This window comes from Quercus suber, unplaced genomic scaffold (genome assembly GCF_002906115.3).
Source record: "Quercus suber isolate HL8 unplaced genomic scaffold, Cork oak 2.0 scaffold_176, whole genome shotgun sequence".
Classification (NCBI taxonomy): Eukaryota; Viridiplantae; Streptophyta; class Magnoliopsida; order Fagales; family Fagaceae; genus Quercus; species Quercus suber.
This window is the reverse complement of record NW_027069636.1, coordinates 871,704-884,001: the sequence shown is the minus strand read 5'-3', so window position 1 is coordinate 884,001 and position 12,298 is coordinate 871,704. Positions and strand designations below refer to the sequence as shown.

General features: G+C 34.2%; 1 protein-coding gene across 1 annotated transcript; it reads left to right on the top strand.

The window, feature by feature from the left end:
- The first annotated feature begins 1,959 nt into the window (after positions 1-1,959).
- On the top strand, positions 1,960-10,842 carry LOC112023662 (uncharacterized). The gene is made up of 10 exons (XM_065778222.1): positions 1,960-2,245; positions 2,352-2,380; positions 2,520-2,566; positions 3,230-3,297; positions 4,189-4,224; positions 4,840-4,976; positions 8,053-8,143; positions 8,897-8,968; positions 10,053-10,165; positions 10,451-10,842. The coding sequence occupies exons 1-10, from the start codon at positions 2,163-2,165 to the stop codon at positions 10,579-10,581; spliced, it is 807 nt and encodes a 268-aa protein (XP_065634294.1). The 5' UTR covers positions 1,960-2,162; the 3' UTR covers positions 10,582-10,842.
- The last annotated feature ends 1,456 nt before the right edge of the window (positions 10,843-12,298 follow it).

The following is a 12,298-nucleotide window of genomic DNA, read 5'->3' as shown; positions in this document are numbered from 1 at the left end:
AATTTTTTTTTTTTATTTGAATGCAATTACATCAGCTTTTGACTCCACATGAAAGTCTCATAAATCAAATTGAGCAAAACTTCATCACTTTCACAAAGTACCACTTAAGACTTGTGAACGTATCATGAAAATATTGTAGACATAAATACCATTTCTTTTAAAAAAAATCTTGTCTCTTTTACTAATGCAATAAACTTCTTTTTTATGGCCTAATTAAATCAAACCTTAACTAATTCTTCCAAGGAATAGAATCCAATCATTTATTTTTTGAACGCATTTTAATCAAGAAAAGCTTTCCATTCCTCTTTTTTTTTTTTTTTTTTTTTTTTTCAATCACTTCTATTGCTTGGTCGTTGCTCAAAAGTATGTCACATATGTTTCTCGGTATGCATCGATGGAAACAACTAACCAAAGAATGATATAATCAAGAACCTTTTTTTTTCCTTTGCAATTACTAGGATGAACTTGTGATGATTGCTTTAACTACTATACTTACAGGACCATGATGATCTCACATCCTGTACACGCCATTCACAAAATGTAGACATCAGGTGGAAGATACGGACGCTTTGATGTCTACACTTTGTGAGTGGTGTGTGTGTAGTGTTGACATTGAGAGTGAGAAATAATTTTCCATCCATATATATTGACCTTCCAATCTCAGGTTAATTCCCATTTCCACCCGTTCTCAGCAGAATACAGACCAAAAATTCTAGCTCCACCCCCTCGCTATCTAGACAACAATTCATGAATCATGTCTTCAAATTTTGCATGGAGAACCCGTTCACACAGGAGACAGGTAAAACAAAATTCCCACCATAAATTTGGTGTCGACTATTATGAGTCATATAGCACCAGTTAACATGACCTAGTTTGGAGGCGGTTTTACAGTCAAAGAAGTTAAATAGACATTTGCTGATAGTATAGGATGTCAGTTTTCTCATGTCAGCTTCCTCATAAGGAGAAACAATTTCTGATCAAGCTCAAACCCACCACAATGGGAAGGATCACCTTTCAGCATCAACTGGAGACCACCAAATGAAACATATATATCCCTGAAACCAAATATGAAATCCAAATTAGATGATTAGAACAACCCCCACCCCACCCCAACACCCCCCCCCCCCCCAAACACCATTTGAGCAACGACCAAGCAATAGAAGTGATTGAAAAAAAAAAAAAAAAAAAAAAAGAAGAGGAATGGAAAGCTTTTCTTGATTAAAATGCGTTCAAAAAATAAATGATTGGATTCTATTCCTTGGAAGAATTAGTTAAGGTTTGATTTAATTAGGCCATAAAAAAGAAGTTTATTGCATTAGTAAAAGAGACAAGATTTTTTTTAAAAGAAATGGTATTTATGTCTACAATATTTTCATGATACGTTCACAAGTCTTAAGTGGTACTTTGTGAAAGTGATGAAGTTTTGCTCAATTTGATTTATGAGACTTTCATGTGGAGTCAAAAGCTGATGTAATTGCATTCAAATAAAAAAAAAAAATTATCATTGTGAAATTTGACCCTCTTTATTTCATTTTTGGAATTTGATTTTTTATTATAGTACAACTTTCATGGTGCAAAAATCTAATTTGTTCTAGTAGCCACGTAACTTTGAAAATGTTGATCACAAAGATTACCAATATTTACATATATTTAATGGATATCTAATAAAGAAATCACAATTGAAGCCTAGTTCTAATGTATGTGTCACCTGATAGTGAAATAGTACAACAATAGCAAGTTTTAATTTTCATCCCAAAAAAGAAAAAAACAAGTTTTTATATCTCAAATTTTGAGTTGACTATGGAATATTGGGTGGACCATTTTTTTTTTTACAAACGAGGGTGTTTAAACTTCTTCAATTATCTGATTATTTCTTCAATTATCTGATTATTTCTCCGGATATATGCAATTTTTCGCTCCACACGTGCTAAGTTATTATAAGAAAAAATGCTCATGTGTCGAGGAGGAGTTTCATAAACTCTGGTAATATTTTTTTGGTATTAATTCCACCGAAAAAGGGGTAACCTATATAAACCAAGCGAACGTAAGCCGAGAAAGCACACACCACCGCCACAGCCACCATTGTCAACTCTGAAAGCAAGGTTATTCTCAGTGATCGAGCTTCGCTCATTTCCTCTTTTTCTTCTTCACAAAACATAAACATGGGCCGCAACAACAAGACTAGCCGGAACAAAAACCACCACTCCCACAGGGGCCAATCTAGCCGAACCCATCAACTTCAACGGTTATTCCTTTTCATTCCCACACACACACTCTCTCTCTCTCTCTCTCTTTTGTTTTATTTTTAGCTTTGAGTTTCCTATTTCTCACTTTGGCCCATTCTTTTTCAGGGAGGACGAGTCTCTGCCATCTGATCGAGGTTCCAATTTAATAATTTGGTTTTTTTTTTTTTTTGGTTTTATCTTAGGTTTCAAAATTTGAGTTCGAAAGGTGTTTGATATATTGCCGCTGTGACTGTCATTGATATTGGGACTCTGATAACTTTTCTGCTGTTGCAGTACCTGAAGAGGAGCCAGCAGGCCCGACAATCCAACTAGCTATGTGGGTATGCATAATTTCTTTTCACTATCTTAAATTTTCCTTTATTTTGATTTGTTTTGTGCTCTGCATACTATCCATTGTAAACTGAGCTGCATTTTGTGTTTGGCTTTTTCTCTACTATGAGAGCATTGTGTATTGGGTACGAATTTTACCACATGCAGCCAGTGAGTTTTGAACATGTGACCTCATCCTCCATTCATTCTTATGGGAGAACAAAGTTTTATTTGAGCTAAAACTCATTGGCTCATATAAAAAATATTGTTTTTGAGTAATTATATTTTGGTTGTAACTGTTATTGGATCAATTTGTATTTGACTGAATGCTGGGGTGGGTGAAAACTTAGTACCAACTTGTGGGCTACACACAGTGGGGGATTGACATCATTTTGCCGGATGGCTCCTTTGTTTGTCTGTGTTGTTGCACTCGCCATTCCTCTTGGTCCACTGCTATGCCTATGTATTTTGCTTGGATTTTTAGCATTTTTAACGAAGTTTCAATGATAATATCACCCCCCCCCTTCCTCTAATTCGTTTCTATGAAGAAAAAAAAAATTATTTGAAATTTATTATGGGGAAGATCAATGCTGTTTTTTAGGATCTGAAACTCTGTCACATTTGTATGGAGTTTTGCGACAATGAGATTAAGTGGTGTTATGTTGTTGGTTCAGGATTTTGGGCAATGCGATGCAAAAAAGTGCACGGGACGGAAGCTTTCAAGATTCGGCTTGTTAAAAGAAAGTCTCTGGTTCACATTTTGTCTCTATTCATGTTTTGCTCATGCAAATTTACATCTGTCTTATGTTAACTGGAATGTAATTATTCCTTACTGTTGATTCTGTCTAGGCATGAGGGTTGGCTTTTGGTCTTTAACATCATTTTTAAGTATTTTACTTTTTCATTTATTTTATTGTGTTTGGTAGAAAATGAGAATATCGTGAGTTGAAATTTATTCTTGATGAAGTTCTATTGGCCAATTAAACTTAGACTCCTAACTCCTAAGAGGTATAGCAAAGTAAGTCTTGACTCTTTTAAATGAGATATGGAATTTTCATATATAGGGAAGAGGTTGGACATTGGTGCAATGGCAAGTGCCATCCACCCAAGCAATGTGTCGGGGGTTCAAGTAAGAGAATCAACCTCTCCAAAGTTGTGGTAAGGTTGCCTACTAATCACCTCTCATAGACCTTGCAAAAGCAGGAGCCTTGTACACATAACCTATAGAAGTTGAGTCCTTGGAGAGATGAATTATGAAATTATTCTCTGTGGTTAGAGAAGATTTGGGATTTCTCAATATGAAATCAATTTGATGACATCTGGAAAACAAAAGGAAAAAAAAATTGTTCATAGATTTAAAGGACAAAAAACTGATTTACCAAATATCTTAGGCAGTTGGAACATTCGATGGTAGTTCTGAATCTTAAACTAATTACCAAAAAGCAATGTTGTTTAATACAATGGATTCATGCTTACTTGAGATTTGGAAACCAAACTTTTGTTCAAGCTGAGATTCATTTGCTTCAGTTAATTATTTACTTAATATAGTATTTTTATTAACATCCCATTCTGTCATGACATAGAGACGCTATCACATGTCAGTAATCCTGACATTTAAAAAATTCTTGCAGGAGTTGCGTGTGAATAATGGTTTTGGGGAATTGTTTTAAGGTACTTACGGATTACTTTGCTTTTCCTTAATTTTTCTGTGGTGTTACTTATCAAAAATTTGTCTGGTGTTAAATTATTTTATTGAATGAATTCAAATTTTATCTTTGTTTTGTTAATATGGAGATCTGTGATGTTGTCAATGAGTTTTAGCTCAAATGCTACTTTTTAATACTGCCCCCCTTTTCCCAAGAGCTCAAAAGAATGAAATCCTCAATGATCAGCGTCTATTTGGTTTGATTTTTGGGCCAGGAAAGGGGCAAGTTAATGGGGCTGTAAATGTTTGGTTGCGTGCCAACTGCCAAGCGTAAGGGAGAGACACTTACAATTCATTATTTGAATGTAAATCTGTAGGCAACCTACTACTTGTGTTAAGTAGATGATACCTCTTAAATTTCTATTAAAAAAAAAAAAAAAGATGACCTCTTAAATGAAATTGGATGTTGCTGCATTCCTTATGGCTTAGGTGGCAAAGGGATGGGTGGGTGGGGTAGTTCGTAGGTTGAAATCCAATCAATGTACTATAAATTAATATTTTTTATATTTGTATATTAAACATTTAATTCCTGTATTCAATTTTTTTTTTTTTTTTGGTATTTTGAATTTTGATATCCAGTCCAGTTGGTACACAATGCGTTTCTAGAGAAGATCATAGCTTAATGAAGAGGAAAGGATTAGCTGTTGTGGATTGCTCATGGGCACGTTTGAGTGATGTACCTTTTGTGAAGCTGCGTTGTGCTGCTCCTCGACTTTGTATGGACTTCATTCTTTAAATATTATATTACCTTGCTGATCATATTGTTTAGACACTAATCAGGGATATTCTTAGTATCTTATTTAAAATAGAGATGTACATCCTTGCTGTTAAATATGTATATTTGTTAAATTCCTGTATCGACTTAATTCGTTAAATAGTACATCCTTGAGGATGGAAGTTGTGGTTCAGTATAGTCTACAAAATACATTGAGGTTTGGCCCAATACATCACTGACCCCTAGAAAGTAGCAGTCACCAAAAAACAGCCCAAGGTAATTCCTTCCCTCCATTGATCAAAGTCTTCCAACAATGCAGAATTGTTCCAAGGAACATACTCTCTCCCTGCTGTTGCTTCCTTGATGTGTCTGTCCTATGTCAGGATCACCATGCTTTGGAATCCTCGCTAGCTTGGTAGATAGCCTCTCTAGCTTCTAACAGTGATGTGTGTCTGGTGTTTGAGATTTGGCGAGATTGACATCATTTAAACACCTCATTTCCCTCTTTGCCCTTGGCTAGAAAGGAAATACTTCCTCTGCTCGTATTGTGTGTTCTATGACCTGCTATGGCAGTAACTGCCAATCATGTTGAATCTACCTGTTATCAAAAACGTTGTGGTGTATCGGACTTGGGTGGACTTCCTCCTTATTTATAAATGCTGCATTGTACCTGCCAATCAAAATATTACAAGACATAAGTGCCTTACCTTCAAAGATGAGTTGGTTCCTACATCTCCATGTTGTCCACAGAGTCATAGCAATAATGATGTCAAATAGTGGGTTGAGTTCCTTATAGTGTTCCAAATTTTGCAGCCATTACTAAGCCAGTAGTGGATATTGCAAGGCTTCAGGGACTCTGTTCTAAGGTTAAGATCAATACCCAGCCACAATACCTTTGCAAAAGGAAACTGCGTGCTTTATCTCTCACTATATTTCTCCTTTTCCAAGCATGATTGTATCAGCAGGGCTTTGTTCAACAGTTTTCAAAGGAAAACAATGATCCTACATGGAATTCTTACTAAATCTCTCACAACCTTTCTCAACCTCATATAATCCACTGCTTGATAAAGGCCAGATAAGTCTATCTTCACCTTCTGTTAGGGAGATAGGGGTGGAGATAATATATCGTGCTTCCTCAAAAGCATAGATTTGATTCAAGAGTTGTGCATTCCAAGTTTTGGTGTCATGGTTAACGTGTTCAGAGACTTTATGGATTACTAGTTCTTGAAGGTGAGGTTCATTCACTTTGGGAGGGTACCCAGCTGAGTGGTTGATATCTATCCCCCTACACTAATCCACTCTCTACAAGGCCTGTGTCAAAGGTGAATTCTTGCAAGAGTATAGGCTTTTTTTAGTACTGGGAGTCTTGTGGTTTACACTTCCAATCTAGGAGAGTACCCTTAGGAATGTATTTGGCCTTCAAGGTTCTAGCTGGGATTGAGGAAGGTTGGTTTGAAAGTCTCCACAACTGTTTGGCTAACATTGCCTTATTCATCCAAGCTGTTTTCCTAAGACCTAAGCCTTTGCTTGACTTAGGTTTGCAAAAAGTTTCCCAACTTTTGAGATGGGGCTCTCTTATCATTTCCATGTCCCCACCAGAAGTTACGTATTGTCCTATCTAAAGAATTGTGGACTGACTCAAGAACTTTGAAACAAGGATGAATTTCTTTTTTTACTGATAAAAAAAAAAAAGATTAAAATTCCTTTGGCAATGAACCTTGGTTCAAATGGCACTTCCTCCTCTCATATTTAAGGGTGGAGGATGAAGTCATGGGTTCAAAACTCATTGATTGTGGAAATTGTCTTTATGTGATTTCAAATGAGAAAGTACGGAGTTTGGAAGGAGTCCATTGGGATATTTTAAACTTTAATGGAGTGCACTAAAATTTTAACTTTAGGAAGGTTTGTACCTTACCAATGAAAAAAATTCCTTCTGATGAATCATGCCAAATATGTCAACGCTTGGAAAAAATATTGTCTGTATTTCGTTGATTAGAATTTTGCAATTTCCATATGTACAGCTTGGATTTTTAACATTGACTAGAATCAGGTTTATTAACATTCATTATTTTTCTTATACCAGACTATTAAGTAGAGAAGTTGGTCATTCACATCCTTAGTGCCCATCACTTTTTATATTTAATGAAATTTTTACTTATAAAAAATTTGGTCATTAAATTGATAATGGCCCCTTTCCTGCAAATGTCTGTGATTACTAATGCATTGATTGTTCTTCTAAATTCTATATTGATCCAATTGATTTACCTGAAGAGAAACATGTCTATGTAAGGGCATAGGATAGAGATATGATGGCCAGAGGCTCATTCAAAACCAAGAAAGTGGGATCACTTACAGAATCTGTAATGTATGGACTGGACTGGTTTTTGTCTTTCCTTTTCCCCCTTTCCTTAAAATTCAAATTGCCTTAAAGCAAAGAATTTTTTATTGAAGATAGTGAGGCTTACTTTTTATTTGGATTGAAATTATGGTTCTTTCCTTCACCTGATGACTTCTTGATTTAAGCTTTTGTTTTGTTGAATTACGGATGGTATGCTGGTTGACTGGCTTGAATTTGGTTAAATGGTTTAAGTGAATGGAAGTTGTCGATATCCTTGTTGGTGGCAAATGTCAAGTTAAAAGCACCTTGGCATAGGATGATTATATTCTTGCCTATGGTTGTAGTTATCATGTCTGCAAGGGAATACAATTTTTTTCTTGTATTCCATCAAAGGAGGATATATGGCACCTTTACATGAAAGTAGATTATTTTGCTTGCACCAGAATCTGAAAACAACTCTTGTTCTTCTTCTTCTTTTATTTTATTTTATTTTTTTATTTTTTTTTATTTTTTTTTTTTATGTGGCTTTGCACATATAATTTCTTACACTATTTTTTACTTTTTTACTTTTGGTTAATTTTCTTATAGAGATGATGTGTTAAAGAATTTATTGCACTTGTGAAATGTCTCTGGTATCTGTTTTCCTGGAATTTATTGCACTTGTGAAATGTCTGTGATTGGTCATGGAATTGTTGTGTTTGATTGTCCCTTAACATTGACAAATCACTTGAAATTGCAGTACCATGGCTGGTTGCAGCAAATCCGGTAAATTATGGTAGACCATGTCAACTATCTTGTGTGGAGGCATTATCTGCAGCTCTAATCATTTGGTACCCAAACCTGTTCCTAAGTTATACAGTTTTCTTAAAGTGCTAAACGCATGCTGAAGTTTGTAACTCTCTTTTTACATTGGTGCATGTTTTTGTTGTATCAACCAGCTCTTAACTATACGTGATCTGTAGATTGCATTATAGATGCGGGTTTTGACAAGGAGTTCTTATCACATATTATATACGCAGTCTAATGTGAGTAATTATTGTTTGTTTGAGAGATGAGGTTACTGGCTCATTTCAGTTTTGGTAAGAGGCAATATGAAGTTGCTATTATTTGTATTCCTGTAGCTGTAAGTTCAGAGATACTATAATGAGACTCCTATGGTAGAATAGCTTAACAAGACTTTAAAAGCCTAATAATGTTTAAGCCTATGAATGTTCAGGGTCAACTGATCCCACCATAAAGCACACCCTCTGTGGAATTAGCTATTAAATCTTGCATTTGATGGAACTTTTCTGAGATCTGAAGGAAAATGCTCTGATTGTCTGATACTTTCAAGACAACGAGTCCTTTTTAGTTTTACTTAATTTTTTTTTTTTTTTTTCCTTTCCCAACCTTAATTAGGTTGAGTCATACATAATCTACTTCAGCAGCATCTCTAATTTTGACAGGTCACTGTTCTAGTATGTTTGATATCTTTACCTTCTATGTTATGAACATGTCTTATTCTGTTGCACCCAAGATCAAATATGTTCTCCAATAGAGGAATTTAAACTAGTTCTCACAATTCTATTTATATGGTTTAACAGTGGGGAAGAGGAAACTGCAAATCTGTTGCTTGGCAAGTTCAAATGGGGCCATGGTTTCCTATCCCTCAACAGGTGTGTCTCTGTTCATTTATCAACTTATCTTTTCCTTTTGAAATATGAAGATACTTACTAATTGGAAGTGTGGCCCATCTACACAAGTAATTTGAGATTAACTTGACCAGGCCTAAAAATTTTTAACCTCATGCACTAAAATGACCAAGATATCATTATTGAGTGTCCCTATCCCCCTTAGAAGTTGTGGGTTTCAACTCCTTAAATGAACTACTATTTCTTTTTTATAAATTGATCATAAGAGTGCAGAAAGTATAACCACACAGCTATCTGACATATCTTTCAAAAATTCTAATAATCTTGAACCTACATAAATCTTTGCAATTAATTTCTTCTTTTGGATAAATTATTTTGTAGTTTTTTGCATGATATAAATTTAAATTGCATAAACTAATTGCCTGGGGTTTTTAATACCTCAGGTCAGTTGATTGAGTGTGCCTGTCTGCACAAAGTTTTACCGTAAAACAGACAAAACCTCATATCCCAAACACCTAGTTGAGTTGGGATTAAGATGATATTTTCTTCCCTCTGGACCTGGCCTGTCTCTTAATATTTGAGTTTGACCTGGGTTCTTAATCTTAATAGATCTGTTTGTTGGGTCTCAGGTCCCTGCTGGAGTGAATGAGTTAATTATTATGTTCTAGAAGGTTAGTTACAGCATAGGAATTGCAATCACAACAACAATAACCAAGTCTTAGTCCCAAAGAATTTGGGTTGGCTATGGATCGTTAACATGCTAATTAATATCAAGTTTGGCCACATGAAAATAAAAACAAAGAAAGAAATAATAAAGAAGATTTTTAAATCTCTATTGACATGGTAAGAGATATTTTCAATAAGTTAAGATGGCACAAGTTAATCTTTCAAAATGTAACTAAAGCATGAGTCACTGTAATACCACTGGAATAATTGATTGAAGGAGATCCTAGAAATTGCAGGGTGTTTTGATTCCAGAGGATTTGGGAAGAAAAATTGCATTTGTCTCAGCAGCTGTATTCACGATGCAATTTCACTTCCTTGGCGAGTTGAATTTTTAACTCTTCTTCAAATTTTGACTTTTTTTTTTTTTTTTTTTTAAATGCAGGAAAGTTCTAAAGGCATACTCTGAATGTGAAAATAGTGCTGATATTATTTCGGTTCAAAATTCTTTTCTTTCACAAGAAAGTCAGGTCCCAAAGGTTCTCCCAGAAGTGGAAGGTATATGTTTGTCGCTGTCAAAACAAAAAAAAAAATCAATTCTCTATGTACTCTTTTTATTTTCTCTGCCTTTTATGTTATCTCCATGAGACCTATCATATGCCTATTACTCTAGAGAGACCAGTTGGAGGTCATTCTACTCATAATCCTTTCCATAAGCCTTACGTGAACTCTAAATCATGCATGTCATCATGAAATGGAGGAAAATTTTTATTTATGCGAAATTGTCACCTAGCTTAGTACGGCAGTGACTTATGCTGACCTCAGAATATGTTTTGCTCTCAGCTGCTACAGGAACAGACATGGCATCTCATAGTGAGGATGAGAACTCTTGTGATTCTGAAGATGGGCTTCCACCACTTGAAAGGAATATGAATCATATGAACCTGCAGGAAAGTGATGAAGAAAGTGAGTAAATGGTGAGGAAGTATCTACAAAGGCACAGTAACACAAATACGCTCCGAAAAGGCGCCTATGTGAGGATTTGTACCAATACATGCTTTTGGCTTTCATTGTATGTAGTTAAAGTAATAATACTGATTAAAAAGAAAATTTTATGTATCTCTAGGTTTAAGTTATCTACTTTGTGCGTTTTAGTGTATGTTGGTTTTTCTGTTTTAGTTGTTTTATCAACTTTATTATTTCAAAAAATGATAAATATTACCTTTTCCTTTTTACTTTGAGGAACCTTTATTGCCTAATCAAATGCAGTTGTTTACAGGGCAACACCTTTTACCCCCATTGATACCTGACAATTTGGTTTTCTAAATCATAGATATACTTCATTATTATTGTTTCAATCCAGATAATAGTTGGCCTTGAATTCGATATATATATATATATATATATATATATTTTAATGTAAGAATAATGCTTGCAACAAAATAAAATGTGTATTTTCTTTAAGAATCAATATAAAAGATTGAGCAAATTCACACGTTCCTGGAATTTCATTAAATTTTTCTAAGATATGTGATGTTCATTTGAGAAAACAGCAGGGTTAAAGGAGGAGATAAATAAGTCCAAATAAAGAAAAATCAGATAAAATCAAATGACTGCGTACATGGATCACATTAATAGTATCTTTCCTTTACAAGTAAGGGAAGTGTTAGATTCAGATAAACTAACCAAAGCTTAAAATAAAATTTCAACCCAACCTAACCCACTAATCCATGAAAACCATTCATGTTGGGTTGGGTTGATTTTTTTGTTTTTTGTTTTATGTGTTGCATTAGTTGTGTCTCTCTAAGAGTGTGTCTCTCTAAGAGTGCTCTTTAATTGTGCCCTCTCTGTTCTCTTTGGTATCACTAGGAATATTTTTAGGCCTGGGCAAGTCCAGTTTAATGGGCTGGACTGTAAATAAATTCCAGCTTGGCCTTGTTTGGTATATAGAACTGCCAAATACCTCAACAGCAAGGAAAAAAAAAAAATCTAAAAACATAATATTTTTTACAACTTTATATATTATGATTGGTAATTTCTCAAAAAATATATATATATTATTCTGATTGGTACATTATTATTTTTGCATGATTAATATCTGATAACTTTATGCTACACTTCATATTAAATCTTAGACTTTTAGTTTTATTAATTTGGAGTGTCTATTTATTTCTCTTATTTAATTATGTGTTTCTAGGTAATAACGAAGTAAAAAAGAAAAAAAGAAGAAGCATTCGATTAAACCCTTCCAAGTTCTGCATATGACTTGCTCTTAAATCAAAAAAAAAAAAAAAAAAAATTTACTCCATTATTGTCTAGAATAACAAAAATAAATAATGGAGATGGATAATTTCACAAAGTTTGAGACTTTAATTTATAACATTAAATACTTGGTATTCAATACAAAATAGGCTATAAATTTTGGACTTTTTTTTATCATTGGTTAAGGAGGACAACATCAGCAGTCATCCCGATGTAACTAATAATTTCTCCTTGTTTAGACTAGTTCACAATTCTCCCTTTATATTTGAAACCAACCAAATTTCTCTTCATTATTTGGGAAATGAAAAAATACTTCCAATCCATTACTTTTTCAATTAAATTCAATGAAATTACAATGATTACAAATGCAATCTGAGAAAATAATAGCGCAATCTTCAACTTTTTCTTTTCTATATAGTGTACAACTAA

Coding starts and splice junctions, on each gene's coding strand:
- LOC112023662 (XM_065778222.1), top strand. CDS start 2,163: ATGGGCCGCAACAACAAGACTAGCCGGAACAAAAACCACCACTCCCAC. Junction 2,246..2,351: donor CGAACCCATCAACTTCAACG/GTTATTCCTTTT, acceptor ATTCTTTTTCAG/GGAGGACGAGTCTCTGCCAT. Junction 3,298..4,188: donor AGATTCGGCTTGTTAAAAGA/AAGTCTCTGGTT, acceptor ATTCTTGCAGGA/GTTGCGTGTGAATAATGGTT.